The sequence below is a fragment of the Eriocheir sinensis genome, chromosome 25 (genome assembly GCF_024679095.1).
Source record: "Eriocheir sinensis breed Jianghai 21 chromosome 25, ASM2467909v1, whole genome shotgun sequence".
NCBI lineage: Eukaryota > Metazoa > Arthropoda > Malacostraca > Decapoda > Varunidae > Eriocheir > Eriocheir sinensis.
In genome coordinates this window covers 19,109,436-19,129,534 of record NC_066533.1, presented here as the reverse complement: position 1 = coordinate 19,129,534, position 20,099 = coordinate 19,109,436, and the positions used below count along the sequence as shown (strand labels likewise).

At 43.1% G+C, this 20,099-nt stretch overlaps 3 protein-coding genes across 9 annotated transcripts in view; 1 reads left to right on the top strand and 2 right to left on the bottom strand.

Moving 5' to 3' along the window:
* The first annotated feature begins 21 nt into the window (after positions 1-21).
* On the top strand, positions 22-4,445 carry LOC127003562 (receptor-binding cancer antigen expressed on SiSo cells-like). 3 transcript variants are annotated; one of them, XM_050870433.1, is made up of 5 exons: positions 22-1,392; positions 1,874-2,042; positions 2,459-2,653; positions 2,992-3,165; positions 3,613-4,445. In XM_050870433.1, exons 2-5 carry the CDS (start codon positions 1,875-1,877, stop codon positions 3,817-3,819), a joined length of 744 nt encoding a protein of 247 aa, XP_050726390.1. In that variant the 5' UTR covers positions 22-1,392; position 1,874; the 3' UTR covers positions 3,820-4,445. The 3 variants fall into 3 exon arrangements, with proteins under 3 accessions (XP_050726390.1, XP_050726392.1, XP_050726391.1); XM_050870435.1 differs by having other exon boundaries at positions 37-1,392; positions 3,052-3,165; XM_050870434.1 differs by lacking the exon at positions 22-1,392 and having other exon boundaries at positions 1,401-2,042.
* Positions 4,446-5,045: 600 nt separating this feature from the next.
* LOC127003563 (uncharacterized) lies at positions 5,046-12,345 on the bottom strand. 3 transcript variants are annotated; one of them, XR_007757148.1, is made up of 4 exons: positions 12,222-12,345; positions 11,209-11,720; positions 6,607-10,650; positions 5,046-6,358 (listed from the first exon to the last, which is right to left on the bottom strand). XR_007757148.1 is itself a non-coding variant. In XM_050870436.1 (3 exons), exons 2-3 carry the CDS (start codon positions 11,714-11,716, stop codon positions 10,472-10,474), a joined length of 687 nt encoding a protein of 228 aa, XP_050726393.1. In that variant the 5' UTR covers positions 11,717-11,720; positions 12,222-12,345; the 3' UTR covers positions 6,946-10,471. The 3 variants fall into 3 exon arrangements, 1 of the variants encoding a protein (XP_050726393.1); XR_007757147.1 differs by lacking the exon at positions 5,046-6,358 and having other exon boundaries at positions 6,946-10,650; positions 12,210-12,336; XM_050870436.1 differs by lacking the exon at positions 5,046-6,358 and having other exon boundaries at positions 6,946-10,650.
* A 3,545-nt stretch (positions 12,346-15,890) lies between these two features.
* LOC127003561 (eclosion hormone-like) overlaps positions 15,891-20,099 on the bottom strand; it is a 9,671-nt gene continuing 5,462 nt past the window's right edge. Inside the window, exons 3-4 of one of the 3 annotated variants that reach the window (XM_050870431.1) lie at positions 17,759-17,860; positions 15,891-16,885 (exon numbers count right to left, since the gene is read on the bottom strand). In XM_050870431.1, coding sequence (XP_050726388.1) covers positions 16,615-16,884 — 270 coding nt within the window. In that variant the 5' untranslated portion in view covers position 16,885; positions 17,759-17,860 and the 3' untranslated portion in view covers positions 15,891-16,614. The remainder of the gene's footprint in view (positions 16,886-17,758; positions 17,861-20,099) is intronic. The other 2 variants (XM_050870432.1, XM_050870429.1) reach the window with 2 other exon arrangements.

The window sequence follows — 20,099 nt, the reverse complement described above, 5'->3', positions numbered from 1 at the left end:
AGTTATTTATGGTAGACAAAAATGAGTTAGGCTTGATAACAGCGCCCCCAGCCCACAGTAATGTCGAGAATCTCGTGCCATGCAGGGCCCCCATTTATAGATACCCAGAAAAAGCAAAGGAGCTAATAGCAGAGATTATAGAGGACCTAGCGCAGAGAGACTTAATAGAACCATCTACCGCCGCCTGGGTCACAAATAGGTCTGTAAACCGTCCGGCGAGAAAATGTGCCTAGATTACCGCAAGGTTAATACCCATTTAGCAGCAGACATACACCCTCTACCTAAACTTGAGGCACTAGTAGAGAGTGTCGGGACAGCAATACTATGCCACCTTAGATATGAAAGATGCATACTATAAAGTGCTTTTAGATGAACCAAGCCGGGATTTAACCACATTTACTGAGGGGATTAATCTATACAGATATAAAAGGTTACCCTTTGGTTTGTCTTGTTCCCCAGCTGTTTTTAGTAGACAGTTGCAAACCGCCCTGCCAGCCCTTACACACGCCCCCCATAGTACATTATCACCATCCAGTTTCTTAATACTGTCTCAAGTGGTTCACACGGAAATCCTCCCACCTTCCATAATTAATCACACAAGTAACGCCCTTCTGGTCACAAACCTCGGAACGAGTGTTCACTTGTCCTGAGGCCTTACCATCCGGGACCAGCGCTCGGGAATGTAGACTTCTACCACGCTACCACATACCAGCACAACCAGTGGTCGTCAAAAGGGGATGTAGCGACACCCATAAACAAGAAAACAATAGGGAGAGAACGCTAAAGTTATAATTATTAGGCGACTGCACTTCTTATTATGACCTGTTCCGCTTTGTATCGCCTCTCTATACACTCACTCTCAACTGATGTTTTCTGTTCTTTTCTTCCCCTGATTTTGCTTTTTTGGTCTTGTTCGTCTGTTTCTCCCCTTTAGTTGACTTTTCTGCTGCTCCTGTTTGCCATTTTTCCAGGCCATCAATGAGTCTCTTGATATCTTTAACTCTTATTCTGTTCCAATCATTTTCAAGATTTTTTCTCCTCTTCCATCTAGCTATTTATTTCCTCCATGTGGATGTTGTTCTGTCCTGTTATCACCATTTTACCCATCTGAGGAGAAATCTCAAGCCTCCTGTGACATCAAGATCAAGGTCAAGATCAGACTGGACTGTTTACATCCCTGAGAGGACAAAAATGGCCTAACTAACCCCCCAAAACACTGAAGAAGAGGGAGAATAAATCACTGAAGGCTGGAAAAGGAAAGAGGATTAAGGTGTGGAGGCCGAGGAGGCGAAATAAAGAGTCAGAGGTCCACAGAAGAGGAAGAAGAAGAAAGTGGCCGGCCGGGGTTACCCTTCAAGCTGGACTCTCAACAGGAAGACCCAATTCATGAAGGTGCTCAGATGTCTTCTTCATCTTGTTCTTCTTCTGCATCTTCTTCTCTTCCTCTTCCTCCTCCTCCTGTGCTTAATCATCTCATTTTTTCTCATTTTTTATCTTAGTGTTGTTTATTTTCTTGTATTTTTTCTCATTTTTTTATTTTATTGGCATTTCTTTGCTTATATTTTCTTCAATCTTTGTTTCCTTCCCTTGTATTTTCTGTTCCCTCCTCCTCCTCCCAATAATCAATCTCACACACACACTTTTGCTTGTCAATGGCACTGTATTATTTATCTTTTCCTCACTTTATTACACTAATGCACTATAATTTGGGCACAATGCGGCCGGGTCCACTCGCCAAACCAGGTCAAGTTCACAACCAAAGCCTTGACCCTCAGCCTCTATTTCTTCTTTCCCATTAGGTTGCTCCTACTGCTAATACAAGTTAAAGTAAATGTCCCTGATTGCATGACTTCTTTTTGCACTTATTTTCCAGAATGCTGGTGTTGGTAGCATTCAGAAAGGTGAAGTCTGTCCTCCTGCTGCTGCTGACTCTGGTTCGGCGCTGTTTCTGTTGTCTGCGGAAGAGGCGGATATCTGAGACGCACCTCCCCATTGCTGTGTCCATAGGAGCAGACCCCAGCCTTGGCACACAGCCTGGACAGGTGAGCTCGTTTCTCTCACTTTCTGGGGAAACATCGTACTCGTGAACACTACATAGGGCCAGTTTGACAGTCCCACACAGTCATTATAAGCCCCAAACTATGTTCTCCAGAGTTAAACTGTTTCTCTCGCCTTCTGGGAAACATTGTAATCGTGAATGCTGTGGTCAGCTGAAACTCGGAATGAACTGATGAAAGAGAATTTGTAAACAATATCAAGGAAAGATTAGACAGTGGATGGGATTAACAGATTATGTAGACTAACTGCAGTGGCAAGACTGATATTCATGATACACATATACAAGGAAACGGGGTAATGCATGGTGCTTACGGCAAACTCTTTCAAAAGGAGAGCATAAAGACGCCTCCACGCTAAATTGGCTTCTCTTTTATAATAATAAAACTAAACATATTTCCAGCACAATGAAGAAACCCTTGGAACCTGGGATTCCTGGGACGTCCCCTCCGCCGTGGTGAGCGACGGGGGAGGACGGTCAGCCCCACCGTCCCAAGCGTCAATCCTGCAGCAGCAGATCAACCAGTACAGGCTCAGCCAGCAGAGGAAGATGCAAGAGCCAGAGCCAGAGCCAGAACCTGAGCCAAATTACTTTGAGGTCAGAAATACTACATATCACTTATTCACTTATGTTTTAATCTTGTTTATTATTCCTTTTAACCTGTCCGCTGCAATTGGCATGGATTTGGCTTTCACTGGTAGCCATGTTTTAATCTTGTTTATTATTCCTTTTAACCTTTCCGCTGCAATTGGCATGGATTTGGCTTTCACTGGTAGCCTGGTAACGTATACTCCCAGGTCTATCTCTGCCTCTGTGGTGGATAGTGGAGTGTTTCCCTAGTGGTATTGGTATGCTGGATATCCCCTCCCAAGGTGACAGGACTTAACATTTTTCTTCATTGAATTGCAGCAGCCACTTTTGTTCCATTCCTGTAGCTTGGTGATGTCCTCTTGAGGAAATCCGGAGACAAGGGGTTAAGAACACTTCTATTCCAGGACCTTGCACCCAGCATAGAGAAGAAGCCGCAAGTGGTGATACTAGAACGCCCCGAGGAGGAGCAGCAGGTGTCCAACAGGCTGTCCATATCCCTCTCGGACCCCATCCTGCAGGTAGCTAACTCACCTCTTTTGTTTTCCTTTTTTACAGTAAAGGAAGCAACTCTAGGGCAAAAAAAGTAATGAGAAAAAAAAGGCCACTAAACTTCACTTTCATCATCATCAACCTGTTAGTCCACTGTAGGATAAAAATTTATACTTTTTAATGTATTCCTTTTTTTATGTACATATATTTTTGGCTACCTGTTTCTATTATTATTTTTTTTTTTTTTTTTTTTCTCTCTGCATTTTGAAGCCATATTCCTGTCTGTACATATTCTTGACACCTAAACTCATTGATATATATTCCTAATTCTATGTATATTTCCGTCTCTAATACATATTCTTACCTCTTTATTTTTTCTCAGCATTTTGAAGCCATATTCCTGGTCCCACATGGTATAATCTTTGCACATGTTCCTTGTTTCCACTCTGCTAGTAATGAGTCTTTCCTTGCCACAGTCCTCCGAGCTGGGGGAATGGGACGACACAGGGGGTGGCTGGGAGGACGAGGCTGAGGAGGAGGCCGACCTCGATGCTGTCCTGCGGGAGAAGCGACAGCTGGAAAGGGAGCGGCGGAGACAGGAGCAGCTGCGACGCAAGGCCGAGAAGGAGGCAGCACGCACAAGCAAGCTCTCCAGCTGCAAGATCGCCACCAAGCTGTCCTAGAAGACTGGGATGCGTGCACCTGACTGAAGGATCTTACAACACTGGATTTTTTTCTCTGGTGGAGTGATGGGTGATTTTAACCGGGATGCAAGACCAGTGAATATGTGTCTCTTTGCAGGGTTTCCTCTCTCCTACCGGTCATCATGCATCATCGGCAGTCATTTCTCCTCCATCTGTGGACTGTCATGGGTTTTTTTTCTGATTCGATTCTTCTCAGAGTTTCCTTTGTTTTTATGTATGCAATGAAAAATTCTTGGTATTTGCATATGCACTGTTTGCTGTGGTGTTTGTGAACTTTGTATGTGCAGTACAAATTGTATCATTTGTGTGTTTTATATTTCTACGCACCAAACTTGTCGTTGTTGAATTTTAGTTTGTGCCTCGTGTTATGTTGAACATGTATCCCTGTTTCATCAACATACAAGTAATGGTTATATGAGCACATACACATTTTAGATATAGATATATGTAAATGAGTTGGGATTTTCGGTAATATGATACTGTCGATAGCAATGCCTCATGTCTTCAAGAACAGGCCATATAGAGTAGTGTTACAGTGATGTGGGTCCTTGAAGCCAGCCCCATAATTATAGTAGCTCATTTATGATTATGGATTTGCACTCTTTTTTTAGAGAATGACCCAATGGAGTGTTAGTGGAACCGTAGTCAGCATGAAGTTCTTTTTTGAGGCTGTGATTTTTAATTAGAACAAAGAGAGCATAGGAGCTGCTGCAAAAGTTCTGTCGGTATAATAGAAAGTCACACGAGGGCAGCACAGTGGTAGGTAATGAATGGGCTTCTCCTAAACATGCTAAGAAGGGTTGTTGAGGTTTTCATAATCTGTGACAGTCACCCATTCCATTCCACCCATGGCAATAATGACAGAATTGAAACTTGTTATGTATAAAGCAGCACAGTGGTAGGTAATGAATGGGTTTCTCGTAAACATGCTATGTATGGTTATAGAGGTTTTCATAATCTGACAGTCATTCTGGTCTGACCATGCCAATGATAGAATTGGACTTGTTACCTGTAAAGCCATGAAAGGTTTCAATCCCAAACATAATGCACTTCTCATCTCAAGTTCTTGCAAATCCCAAACATAATGCACTTCTCATCTCAAGTTCTTGCAGGTTGTGGACACATTTCCATGCTGATATTTCTAGCGTTTAAAGGTACCGAGTTTCCAGTTCTCGGCTTTTACATTCCATATTTGATAATTTATTTCCACTACCTTCCACACAAATACAGTAGCATGCTGAACATGAGGTGGTGTCACAGCCATACAGTACAATAATGAGAAATTTGTCAAGCCCTGCCAGATCTGAATGTATTTTTTTTATTTCATCCATATTATATACATGAAGCTTATATATACATGTAACTACTATTATTCAATATTAACTGATCACTTGTAACTTTTTTCATCATAGTTTTGTAAACATGTTTTGCCTTGACATTCTCCAAGTTTTCTTAACACTGTCGGCCGCACTGCCTGCAGCACACACACCCACACACCACACCTGCCCACCCACCACACACACCCACCCACCACACCTGCCCACCCACCTCAGACGCACTACATATATAGATCCATCCCACTTTGCACTGGACACCCAGCCTTGAAAGGTCTTCCCCATGTCATTTATTTTTTTCTTAATCTGACTTTTGTAACAGGGCCATACCCAGGGGGGTCAGATCCCCCCCATCTGCTAAAGGGTCCAGGAAAATGCACCAGAAATGTCAATTTTTCAAAATCCTGAACCTCCAGCTGATTTGGCTCGATTCTCTCGCCACACACCACTCTTCAAGTGGCTTCAAAGGTCCACATTTAGTGGAAGAAGACCCCCCCCCCCCCTTTTACAGCTCTGGGTACGCCCCTGTGTAGGACTGAACAATGGTTGCTTGTGCTTCTGAACATCACCAGAGACTAAGGGTTTACTTGTGGGTGCTAGGAGGAGCCATCGTCATGTCTATTTTTTTTTTATAAGTGTGAGAATATTGTTAGTGGCCATGAGAACCCCTGGAACACCCTGACTGGTTACCTGAAGTGTGTGTGCTGTGCTTCATCAATAATACACCTGAAGATTGCTCTTTGGAACCTTTGATCATCCTCAGGTGAAAAATCTATGTACATGATATATCGTTCATATATATTGGTATGGTCACGCTCATCCTTCAAAATCGTATACAGAAAACAGATACAATGGATCATGGTATACTATAGACTATCTGCACTTACACTTTTTATTCACAGCCGTCATGTAATTGGTTTTAAGTGTGTGTGAGAGATGTGAATTAGCGAGGATGTAACTAGTCCATGTGTGTGTGTATATTTCTTAAGCGAGACCGATCCTTCCCTCCCTGATGATAGGAAAAAAAGCCACTGTAATTATGAGTGATGATTTGACAGTGTTGAAGCCTCGTTCTTGTTGCACAAATCTTTGACCAAGTTATTATACCCCGTACAACTTGCTATTTGCGGATATTGTTTTATTTATTTATAACTACAAGAAGTTACACCCATATATCTAACACCCTTTACTTTTTTGTGTGTTTATGGAAGAATCGTGAAGAGGGCATTGGAAAACCTATATATATGTAATTCCTGTTAATATTGTTTTATTTATTTATATTAACAAGAAACTGTCCTCATCTAACACCTTTTACCTTTTGTGTGTTTATGGAAGAGTCGTCATAAGGAGGGCATTGGGAGACCTCGTAATTCCTGTTGATATTGTTTCATTTATTTATATTAACAAGAAACTATACCCATATATCTAACACCTTTTACCTTTTGTGTGTGCTTATGGAAGAAGAATCGTGAAGAGGGCATTGGAAAGCCTTATATAATTCCTGTTAATATTGTTTTATTTATTTATATTAACAAGAAACTGTCCTCATCTAACACCTTTTGCCTTTTGTGTGTGTTTATGGAAGAAGACTCATAAAGAGGGCATTGGGAGACCTCATAGTTCCTGTTGATATTGTTTTTTCATTTATATTAACAAGAAACTGTACTCATCTAACAACCTTTACTTTTTTGCTATTTATGGAAGAGATGAAGAGGGCATTGGAAAAGCTTATAATTCCTGTTGATATTGTTCTTATATTTGTTGTTATTTATATTAACAAGAAACCACACCCATATCTAACAACCTTCACTTCCTTTGCTGTTTATGGGAGAAAATTCATCAGGAGTCTTGTTACAATTCCTGCTAACTTGGGATAACAATTTCTCTCCTGCTTAAAATATTTTGTTGGCACTTAATTGCTTGACAGAATTCCCCTAGCGTGAATGTTGTGCCTAATAGTTATTTTAGTTCTTCTTCTACTACTTCTATTTCTCTTGCAGACTCCTTATGTTCTTATTTGTAGTCCATCTTCTCCCATTCTTGAGGTCGGACGTGTGATGGTGTCTGTTTATATACATAGGCTTCTTATTTTCTGATGTGGAGTTGGCAAAAAAAGTATCAGGTGAATAGAATTGAAGTGGTTAAATGGGTTCCAATACCCACCCATCAGTATCCACCTAACCAACACAACTTCAAGTGAATAGAATCGAAGTGGTTAAGTGGGTTCCAATAGCTAGAATCCACCCATTAGTATCCACCTAACCAACACAACTTCAAGTGAATAGAACTGAAGTGGGTTCCAATAGCTAGAATACACCTATAAGTATCCACCTAACCAACACAACACAACATCTATTGATTCCAATTCTATTCACTCGTCCTGAAGGTCTTCGATCCCTTTTTTACAACTGTACCTAAAGACTCCATTAATTCACTCATTTCTAGTATGAATGTAATCTACTTCATCCTCAAAGGTTTAGTCAGTTTGGCGACAACCTTGTGACCAGCCATCACATGCAGTCACCACCAGTTACATTATGAGCATACTGCCTGTTGGTTGCCTTCTTGTGAAAACTCTCCATTGAGCTAGTTTGAATGATCTACTTTAGGACTAATGAACAGTTTCTGATAGCAGTGTTTCTCTCTCCCAGATGTAGGTGATAACATAGGGACATAGTGTATTTTTAAGCATATCGACACCTCAGTTTGCCTGTTGAAAAAGCCTCTCGTGGAAGTTGCTGGGATTTTCATGGACTGTTTTGTGATGCTAGTGATAATTTTACACAACTTCTGCACCTTGACCGGGAAAAACACCCATGAAAACCCGGTTAACCTTCACTGTGGCCATGGGAAACAGCCGTAATGGGAACCAGATACGTTTAATAATACAAACCATAAAATCTCTCTGTAATCTTCTATAGTAATGACATCTGCATTAAAAGACACAGAATCACAGTTGTCGTGTGATAGAGGAGGGAGTGCTGTCAGATGTCGCTAACCATATGTTTCATCTGTTTCCCGCTGTAGAGGTTATAGTCGTAATCGTGTGAGCTGTGATGGTGAGGTTGTGGTGTGTTGTGTCCATCAGACTTGGGGCCACTTTCGCAGTTCACCATGATGGGTTAGTAAGCCTCCGAACCAATGACATGGACTTCGGAAATTCCTTATGCAGTGTTTCATGTCCCTGTTCAAGTTCAGAAATTTGAGGAAACCATAAACGGGATATCTCTTCCAAGCTGTGTATCTGGTGTTGCGTCGAAAACCTAGTAACCATTGTGGATTGTAGAGGATTGAATAGTTTGAATAGAAGATTGAATAGTTTGATTAGAAGATTGAATAGTTTGAATAGAAGATTGAATAGTTTGAATAGAAGATTGAATAGTTTGAATGGAAGATTGAATACTTTGGTTCGGAAGATTACAAAGCCACTGTGTTGGATTGTAAAACTGGCTCTTACTCTTGACGGCTCAGTGATTATAGAGAAACTTTTTTATCTTGCTTATTAATTTTCCATATCCATTGTTTGCATTAATATTGTGTTTATTAAGTTATCTCTTATGTACTTTCCTGTAATAATCAGTTGGTATCGTCATAGGACATTATTTATTTTTATTCAGTGTTCATATGTCTTGATTTATCTTTTACACAGGGGACAAGGATAAATAAATGAATTCTTTAATGTAATTGTGTATTAATGAGACACAGGTTGGTGTTATGAGGCCCTCTTGCTTCTATCATCAGCTATTTTTAAAGGTCAAAGAGGGGGTCAGTCGGGTTCTAATGAGTGTTTCTTTAGGTTCATGATACAGAAGAAGGGTCAGACTACCACTAGGGTCATAAAACTACTACTGGAAATGCCCCAAATTCCTATGAAAGCCTTACCAAATGTGTGTTTCTTAGGTTCATGGTGCAGAAGAAGGGTCACACTACCACCATGGTCATAAAACTACCCCTGGAAATGCTCCAAACTCCTATGAAAGCCTTACCAAATGTGTGTTTCTTAGGTTCATGGTGCAGAAGAAGGGTCACACTACCACCATGGTCATAAAACTACCCCTGGAAATGCTCCAAACTCCTATGAAAGCCTTACCAAATGTGTGTCTCTTAGATTCATGGTACAGAAGAAGGGTCACACTACCACCAAGGTCTTAAAACTACCCCTGGAAATGCCCCAAACTCCTATGAAAGCCTTACCAAATGTGTGTTTCTTAGGTTCATGGTGCAGAAGAAGGGTCACACTACCACCATGGTCATAAAACTACCCCTGGAAATGCTCCAAACTCCCACGAAAGCCTTGGCAAATATGTGTTTTTGGGTGACGAAATGTCCCATAGTTTTGGTTAGGAAATATTGAAGCACTGAGTAACAGATATTTCAGTGTTTAAACCTAGATATATATACTGTACATGCTTGTCTGTATAGTCTATGTAAGAAGGTACCAGTATTTGAATTAGAAAAACTATCTATCTATCTATCTCTCTATTTACTTTTTTACATATTAACTTCATAGTCTACAAAACTACAATGAAGGGAAGTGAAGATGAATACTGTAATACTATGTGAGGTAACAACTATAGTAATGGTTTAAATGTTAAGGTTGAGCCCATATCTTGCATCTCCCTTCCTTGACACAGCCCACTTAGACCCATAACTTACACATCTTGTCACATATCCCTCTTGAACTCACACCTCTTGTATCCTCTACCTAACACATCCCTTAAACCAACATCACCCCTCCCTTGACACATATCACTTAAACCCATAACTCCCACATTTCCTTGACATCACATCCCACTTGAACTCATACCGTCCTCACCCCCTGTTTCACACATCCCTAAAACCCATAACATATATACACATCCTTTCCTTAATACCAAAACTTCCACACTCCTTCCTTCATCCATATCCCTTTAAAAACCCGATTTCCACTTCCCTCTATGAAGCACCCCGGACCTAGCGCCTTTTCCGGGGTCTTCCACATTCCTTCCTTCATCCATATCCTTTTAAAAACCCGATTTCCACCTCCCTCTTGAAGCACCCACACTCCTTCCTTCATCCATATCCCTTTACAAACCCGCAACTTAATTCCACATTCCCTTCTTGATGCACCCCGGACCTAGCGCCTTTCCGGGGTCTTCCATACTTCTACCTTCATCCATATCCCTTTAAAAACCCGATTTCCACCGCCCTCTTGAAGCACCCCGGACCTAGCGCCTTTCCGGGGTCTTCCATACTCGTACCTTCATCCATATCCCTTTAAAAACCCGATTTCCACCTCCCTCTTGAAGCATCCTGATCTAGCGCCTATCCGGGGTCTTACACACGTGGCGTCCGATACACACGTCTAGACAACACAGCTCCCCGAAGTGACACGCTTGGTCCTGCGCGCAGAATCTCACGTGGCGGAAGTACTGTTTACCTGGGCAGTTGTCGCGTACCCTGGGACACCGGAAGCCGCCGCCGAACGAGGGTGTGTCTGAAAGTGGAGAGAGGAGAGTCACGTGAAGCTGTTTAGTGTGTATGTGGGTGTGTTTGTTTCTGTATTTGTTTGTTTTATGGTAAAGAAAGTAGGTCAAGAGAAGAAATACATAAAAAGTCCGCTAATTACTGCTATATAGAAAGTTGAAATGACTGTGTGTGTGTGTGTGTGTGTTTGGAAACGTTTGGACTCGTCACTATTATTAATCGATTTCACCATCAATGTAGTCAGTCAGTCACTATATCACACCATCAGTAACATATTCGTCACTATATATACTCGATCACTCTTACTATAACTCAGTCACTATCACTTGCACTCGTCACTACAAAATCACCATCACCATGCAGTCAATCACTATCACCACCAGTAACCTGCACTCGTCACTACTCACTATCATTCAGTCAGTCAGTAACAATCACCATCAGTAACTTGCATTCGTCACTATACTCACTTCCAGTCAGTCAATCAGTCGCTATCACTATCAGTAACCTACAATTTCACCATCACTCACTCACTATCACCCCCAAAACCAGCACCCGTCACCATACTCACTATCACAGCAGTAGACTTGGTTGTGCCAGCGGCCGGGACAGTAATATTTGCATGAGCCCGTCGGGATAAAAGCACCGGGGAAGGGCGGGAGAAGGCCCTGCTGGATAGGGCCGGGGATGCCTGGATTAAGACCGGGGATGCCTGGATCAAGACCGGGGAAGCCTGGATTAAGACCGGGGATCCCTGGATTAGGGCCGGGAAGGAAGGGCTGCTGGGGTAGGGGGTAAGGGTAGCCTCTGAGGTAGTCATCGCTGTCATATTCATAAGCCCCAAAGGCCCCGCCGGCGACCACTCCGTAATTGAGGACTCGGTTTGTGCCTTTCTCCTTCGTCGTGTTGCTGCGGTCCTCCGGTGTGTCCGTGGGCGTGGGCGTGTCCGTGTCCGTATACTCATCTGTTAGGGTGGTGACAGGTGGTGGTGGGTCCGTGGGCGTGGCTGAGGTGCTTGCCAGTACGCCCGCTACGCCCACCAGCATCACCGCCATCATCAGGTTTAAGCGGAACATCATGGACCTGGGAACGATGGATTTGAGTTCAGGCATTGGTGAATATATCGTGTGGTTTAGTTTTGTGTTGTTTTTTGCCTTCTTGGTGTGAATGATCTTTTGTTACGTGTTCTGTGATGTGGCTTTGGTGTGTTTTTAACGTAGTAACTTCTTCGCTTTATCGTAAGACTTCGCTTCTATAACGTAACACTTCAAATTCGTTACTTTTCTATCTTTTGACTCGTAATGTAGATAAAGCTATAATCTAATAAATAATGAAGCATCGCAGAATGAAATCATAATAGAATGCATATATAAGAAAGAAATAATACGCAGCTACCATCAGTAACACACACACACACACACACACACACACACAGAGAACAGGTAAATAACACTGATGAAAAAGCTAAAATTGATGGGACGCGCAAGGAACGAGGTGGCGAAGGGGGAGGGAAGGGAGGATTAAAACACACACACACAAAATAAAATGAAAAACCCAGGTGTTGAAACGTACCAAAAAACGTACCAAGGGACAGAACGTGTGTGTCGAGAGAGCCAGTCTAGACGGTAGTGTCAGCAGTGCATGGTCCGGGGGGGCTCATATAGTGACACTGGACAAGGCCGTGACCCTGCCGGCGCCGCAACAATAGTGCCTGGGCGGGAGGACACACGGGCGGGGGAGGAGTTTTAATAAGCCCCTCGCTGTGTTTTACTTGATGCCGCTGACGGAGTGTGTGTGTGCGTGTGTGTGTGTGTGTGTGTGTGTGTGTGTGTGTGTGTGAGTTTCTCCCTTCCTTCTTCCTTCTTTCTTCCTCCCTTCTTCCTTCCTTATTCTTCTAGTAAGTTCATCGTTCCGCGCTGCAGTTGTTAGCTATATACTTAATCTTAATCTGGTCTAGTGTTTCGCATGCAGGGCCTTAATTTTTTAGGGGTCTAGGGATGCCTATAGCCCCCAAATGTTTTTATATCGGCCCCAGAATGCCCCTAATTGTGCTCATTTAACAAAAGAACTCCCCACCTGCGCATGCTCGCTTTTTTTTTTAATCAAGGGTATAGTACGAAGAGGAAGTGGGTTAGTGGCAACGGTACAGGTGGGGGAAGAGGAAAGACAGTATAGGAGGGTGCAATTGTATGGTGTAGGCTCGTTAGCTGTTTTATTGTAGTTACTGTTTATCGGGCACCTTATCTGTATACCCCCGCTTCGCTCGCCACCCTCCCCTCCTCCTCCCCACAACTCATGGCACTGTTATGCTTCTAGCCCCCCCCCAAAATCTGCCAATATTACGGGCTATGGCTCTGCTGGCCCGGTTCAAAGCAGCCACGCACACCTATAGGCCGGTATTTTCAGACGCCCCCGCCTCTCACATCAGCTATTTCCAAAGACCGAAAAGGATATTAATAGCGTTGTGATCAATGTTATTTCCACGTTCATGTTACAGAAGCTTTGTCACACTACCACCAGGGTCAAAGAACTACCCCTGGAAATGCCCAAACTACCCGAGAAAGCGTTGTCAAAGTTGTGTTCTTGGGCCTTGAAAGGTTTAAAAATATGGCCCTATAGTGTATGTGTCCACCCTTACCTTTAACTTAACAAATAAAGTTCATAAACACGCCATCTATTAGACCATTCACACAACGCACACCTGAAAAGCGACGCAGCGTAATAAAACCCCGACAAATTAACTTCACCCAACCTCTATTAATCTACTCGATAGTCCATTGTTCCATATCTTGACCCACTTCTGCGATGACTCTTCCCTCTGATGATTAATATTCTGATAGTACACGGGAAGTAATGACAGGGGTGAGGGGAGAGGTGGCAAGGGGAGAGGAGAGGGGTGACCAAGGGAAGGGGTAAAAGAAGGGAGGCTGGAAGGGAAGGGGTAGTATAGGGTGGAGGGGAGGGGAAGGGGAGGAAGGTGTGTTATGGGAAGCGCGTGAGATAGGTTAATTAACGCAAATTTTATGACAGGTGTGTGTGGGTGGAGGTAAGGTCACACACACACACACACACACACACAGGCATCTCGTTAGCTATTCTCATCTCCCTCTTGAAATAGAAATAGAAAAAAAAAGCATACAAGATAAGGATAATGAAAACAAACAAACATTAAAATCATTGATCGTAAGTCATTTTAGCTTCATTGACGGGAATTTCATTGGCGTATATGATGTTATAAAGAGTGATACGGATATTGCCTGTGTACGATAGATTTGGATGCTTGTGGTATTGTTATTAAAAGTATCGGTTATATGCTAGACCTTTCATTTGAACCATTCAGCAAAATAATTAATCTATACGTGGGCGGCATGTATTGTTTTCCTTCTCATTAAGCCATTTATACGTAATGCGTAAGGAGAATGGTCCGATATTGACAGAAAATAAAACAAAGGACGATTATTGTTATTTTCACTCTCATTAATAAACCAACATTTTAATGCATTTTAATGTCGTCTTTTTCATTTGCATGTGTGTACCTTTTTGTTACAAATAAATGGGTTTTTTTTCCATGTTTCATTTTCCTTAACTCAAATAATTCACATTTTAACCAATAACAAAGAAGAAAACTATGAAGAATCGCCTCCCCAATGTTCAAAGCCTACTGTAGGAATGGCCCATCATCTTGGACCGTTGGACGTCCCGAGACCGTCGGCGAAGTGGCACTCCGCCGAACCGTCTCCCAAACGTAAACACACCCAGTGACAGTTGAACCATCGGCGGGTCGAGTGCTTAAATATTCACTCTTATTTCTCCTTTTTTCCCGTAATATCAGTGACCCAGGATACTCTTGGACGAAATATAAAGTGCCTGACGTCTTGGGAAGCCATAGACACGCAAGGAGGGTTAGACAATATAGATTAATACAGTTTTAAGGATGACAGTTGAAAATTCGGCGGGTTGACTGCTTAAGTTTCCCTCCTATTTTCCTTTTTTGTCCGTAATATCAGTGACCCAGGAAACTCTTGGACGAAATATAAAGTGCCTGACGTCTTGGGAAGCTGTAGACACGCAAGGAGGGTTAGACAATATAGATTAATACAGTTTTAAGGATGACAGTTGAAGTCCGTAATATCAGTGACCCAGGAAACTCTTGGACGAAAATAGTTGCTGTCTTCTGGGGACCGAGGACTGAAGAGTACGGGTGAGTGTTAACATTATTCATTATTGTTTTATTTGTTTTATTCCGTCTATGTTTAATCAGTATAGTTAAGAAGGCAAACTAAAGGAAATATATACACGAGGAAGTTTAATTTAGAGTTTAATGCACTATGAAAAACAAGCAAGGACGTGTGTGTGCGTGTGTGTGTGTGTGTGTGTACATGCATAACCGGAACAAACAGAAATTCAGGAAGGAAGGAAGGGAAGGGAAGGGAGGTCAGTTATACTTCCTATTGTATTAAATTATCGCACGCGGCGGTTTTTCCTTCTCTTTGTGTTTGTTTAATTCAAGGTACACCGTCTGTTTATCTATCTAACCGTCTATCTGCCCATCTATCTGTCTATTTGTGTTTAAACGTCTACGAATTGGTGACGAATGGATGAAAGAGAGAGAGAAAAGAAAGTCAGCCAATGTTTTATCTCGGTTTCACTACATTTAATTTATTTGGATCTGTCCCCCTTTGTTGTTTGTTTAAAAGTGCGTCGGGTGTAAGACCTTAATCATTTCTGTACTGATGTTTTTCCCTGCAAGTTCGGTTCCGTGTGCGTCCATATTTCCAACACAAGTTCTTTTCGCCCTCGATTCTCGCAACACAACCCAACCCTGCACGCAACACAATACTCCTCCACCTCCTCCTCCTCCTTCTCCTATCCTTATCTCCCAAGCACTCATTCTCTTCAACAATCACCCTTGCTCCTCATCCTTCTCCTTACGCCTTGAATCAACTCTTCTACTGCATCCACCCACCTCTTCCTCCATCAACCACCCATCCTCCTCCTCCTATCCTCATCTCCCAAGCACTCTTCCATTCTCTTCACCAGTCACTCTTTTATAATCTTGCTCCTCCTCCTCCTTACGCCTTGAATCAACTCTTCTACGCCATCCACCCATCCTCTTTCTCCCCCTAATCACCATTCCCCTCCTCGCCCTCCTCCTCCTTCTCCTACGGACATCTGCGTTTCGGGACGTTCGCTAACAATATACAAGCTTGGCGTACGGATATTGAAGGCAAAGAGAAACAGATTATCTTCCTTTTACACGGTTTTATTCAGCACAAATGTAAAGTCTCGTACAAAAATATATCTTAAGCACGTACACACATCTGAGGAAAGGGAACACACACTTGAAAGGGAAGAACGGTGTCCCAGTCCAATTATCATCAAGGGAGACACATACTTGAAAGGGAAGAACGGTGTCCCAGTCCAATTATCATCAAGGGAGACACATACTTGAAAGGGAAGAACGGTGTCCCAGTCCAATTAGCATCAAGGGAGACACATACTTGAAAGGGAAGAACGGTGTCCCAGTCCAATTAGCATCAAGGGAGACACATACTTGAAAGGAAAGAACGGTGTCCCAGTCCAATTAGCATCAAGGGAGACACATACTTGGAGGGCTAAGAGGAAAGGCAGGGAAGGAAGTGAATGAAGAAAGGAAAGGAAGCTCTATACAGCATCTCTCCGCCTTCGTTGTCAAGCGCTAGAGTCTCAGCATCAGGATACCGGCACATGAAGCAGCAGCTCTCGCCTACCCGACCTGTCCATACAAGCGGCCGGGAGAAGGTCAGCCAGAGGGCGTCAACACCGTCAGCACTCACCGTCAGCACTCCCTCGCTCCCGCCGTCGCTGTCACCGCAGACCAGCACGTTCAGGAACCATCAGTATGACCGTGACCTGGGTTGTGGGGCGGCGGGGGAGCTCTGTTCAGCGGGAGGAACCACGACACCACCGAGGCCACAACACCAACGCCTCGTCTCGCTCACTCAAGCCGCTGGAGGAACATATCGATGAGGACGTCCGGCTTGTTGCAGTCCGGGATGAAGCGGCCCTTGGTGCGCACGCAGAAGTCCCCGCAGAGGCCGCCGTTGAAGTAGTCGGTGTACATCTTCTTGCACTGGCCGCAGTTCTTGATGCAAACGGTCACCTTCCTGTTGGAGGCGGCGGAGGCGGACGGCGGCAGCACCACCAGCACCAGCGCCACGTTCAGCACCAGCAGGGCCGACACGACGACCTTTCTGGAGCCAACCATTCTGGGCGGCCCGCGGGGAGGCAGATTAGTGGGCAGCCAACATCAACACCCCGAGAAACATCCCTCCCTCTCCTCCCCTCCCTCTTCTCCTGTATTAACTTCCCCTCTCTCCATCCCCTCTCCCCCTCTTCCCCTGTCTTTCCTTTCTCTCCATCTTCTTTTGTATCCTTTCCTCCACTATTTTTCCCTCCTCTGGCCCCCGTCTCCATTTCTCTCCCCTCCTCCCTTTCCTCCATTAGCTCCCTTCCCTCTTCCCTTCCCCAGCATCCACTCTCTTTATCTCTTCTCTTTTTCCTCTCCCATTCTTTTTTTCTCTGTCTTTTTTTTCCCTTCTTTATTATCCACCGATTTCTTCCCTCTCTCCTTCGCATAGACTACCATCCTTCTCTCCTTTTCCATCTCTCTCTTTTCTTCCCTTCTCCTCCATCTCCGTACTCCTTCCCTTTTTATCCATCGTCCCTTCAGACCACCTTCCCTTCCTTCCTCTGCCCTGGATAACCTCATCGTAAATTCAACAAGTTTTTTTTTTATGATATTCAATTTTTCACGTTTATTTCTCCCTCCCTCTCCTTCCATCACATCCAAAATCCCTTCAATCTATCTCCTCCTCCTCCTTCTCTTCCTCCTTCTCTCTCTCTCTCTCTCTCTCTCTCTCTCTCTCTCTCTCTCTCTCTCTCTCTCTCTCTCTCTCTCTCTCTCTCTCTCTCTCTCTCTCTCTCTCTCTCTCTCTCTCTCTCTCTCTCTCTCTCTCTCTCTCTCTCTCTCTCTCTCTCTCTCTCTCTCTCTCTCTCTCTCTCTCTCTCTTTTCCCCTCCTTCTCTTAGCATTCATTCGTCCTAGTTTGCCTCTCAGCTGTTCAGTCAGTGTACAATTACCTGGATTTATTACTGCCTTAAGTTTCAAAGGTCTAACTTGCTTACTTAGCGCAGTTTACTTAGCTTGCCGGCGAATGCAGCGACCTGGCCTCCTCGACTCACCTGGAAATGATTGGTGCGTCAGAATCTGTATTGATGAGTGAGCGGTGATGATTGATAGGAAATATGATAGAATGGGAGATGGTGTTGGTGTTACTCCTACTACTACTACTACTACTACTACTACTACTACTTTTTCATCTTCTACTACTACTACTACTACTACACATGTTCCACTGTGACTATATATAAAAATAATTGGTAGTATACTGTCACAAATTCGGTTTAAGGAGCATAGCAGAGTCACCTTTTGTATACAAGCTCAACAGGTGGGCAGAAAAGGTATATCTGGTCAGGGGTGAGTGGACAGGTGAAGAAAGGAAGGTATGAAAGGCGCCTCTGTCGGTAACTTATTTGTCTTGATATAAAAAAAAGGAGGAAGAAATGGAGCAAGGAAGGGAGAGTGTTAGATAGAGATGGATATATGAGAGGGGGAGGAAGGAAGGAGGAGAGGAAGGAGGGAGAGAGTTAGATAGAGATGGATATATGAGAGGGAAAGGAAGGAGGGGAGGAGAAAGAAGGAGGGAGAGAGGAGGAGTGAGCCACGATATAAAAGTAAATTCAACTCCTAACCTTTTTATTTTTTTAGTACATAAATTCAGTGTGTTAAGAATTCTATCCGCTCCGATTTGTTAATTAAGTGTAAATATTGATATGCATCGATTTTCTTCTTTGCTAATTTTCTTTATTACCTGTTAGTCATAAGGAAAGGTTAATGAAGGAGAAGGAGAGGAAAGGAATGAAGGAAGGAAGGAGTGAGGAACGGAGATATGAAAGGGAAGGAAGGAAGGAAGGAAGAGAGGAAAGGAATGGAGGAAGGAGGTAGGGACGGAGATATGAAGGAGAGGAAAGGAAGGAAGGAATGAAGGAGGAAGAGAGGAAAGCAGCGGACTAAGGAATTCAGTATTTTTTTTGCTTTATTCATATTCATTTGCTTTTATTCTCTCTCTCTCTCTCTCTCTCTCTCTCTCTCTCTCTCTCTCTCTCTCTCTCTCTCTCTCTCTCTCTCTCTCTCTCTCTCTCTCTCTCTCTCTCTCTCTCTATCTATCTATCTATCTATCTTTATCTATCTATCTATCAATCTATCTATCTATCTATCTATCTATCTATCTCTCCTTCCTTCCCTCGGTGTAAGGAAATATTTGAGATTCCTGCAGGGCTTTTAAAGGGACGGCGTGGGAGGTCAATATATTTTCGTCCTTCAGAGCGGTGTGTGTGTGTGTGTGTGTGTGCGTGTGTGTGTGTGTGTGTGTGTGCAGAGGGACAGGTGATATATATATACGGGTCTCTATTTACCTGTGTCTTAATTAGTGCCTTGTATTAGACGTGTATTAGACTCCCTTCCTGCCTGCTTTAATTGCTCAATCCTTATTTTTTTCTGTCTTTTTATTTATTTTTGTATCTTTATTTAACTACCAAGTTTCATTTTTTATCTATAATTCCCTCATTTTTCCCTCATATCCTACCGAGTTTTTTTTTTTGTCTTTCTTTTTTTTAATATTTTCTTAGTATTTTTATTTATTTTCCCAGTTTCCTTTTTTTCTCATATTTTTCATTAGTTTCGTATTTATTTTTTCTTCTATTTTCCCACGTTTATTTTTTTTCCGGCGTCTTTTTTATACATATGTTTCCTCTGTCTTTTTTTTTTCTTTAATTTGCTCTATATATTTTTCTGCCTCTTTCTCCTCCTCCCCCTCCCCCCCGTTTCCCACCCAAGCTTCATTGTTACATGCATATTAATAATCACTTCCTCTCTCTCTCTCTCTCTCTCTCTCTCTCTCTCTCTCTCTCTCTCTCTCTCTCTCTCTCTCTCTCTCTCTCTCTCTCTCTCTCTCTCTCTCTCTCTCATCCACTCTTCTTCCTCCTCCTCCCATTGTTTCTCCCTTTTTTCCATTCCCTACCTCTCTGTTTATCCACTCCCTTCTTATTTTCTAGTTTTATATTTCTCTTATTTTTTATGATTTTCCTTTTCATTTACTCCTATGTCCATTCTCCTTCCCTGTTGCCTATCCTTCAACACCACCTATTCTTTCTCCTTTCTCCTCCTCCCTATCGCCTCCTTCTCCCTTCCCCCTATCACAGCTAATAACCTTTGCTCTTCCTACTCCTCTTTGTTATCCCGGCTTGTATGAAATATCTCCGGCAGTAAATAAATTCTTCGTGCTCTCGGTCACAACACACGTAATGCCACCAGACTCATGTGGGTCAAGGGTAGGCGAAGGGAGGAGGGAGAAATATATGC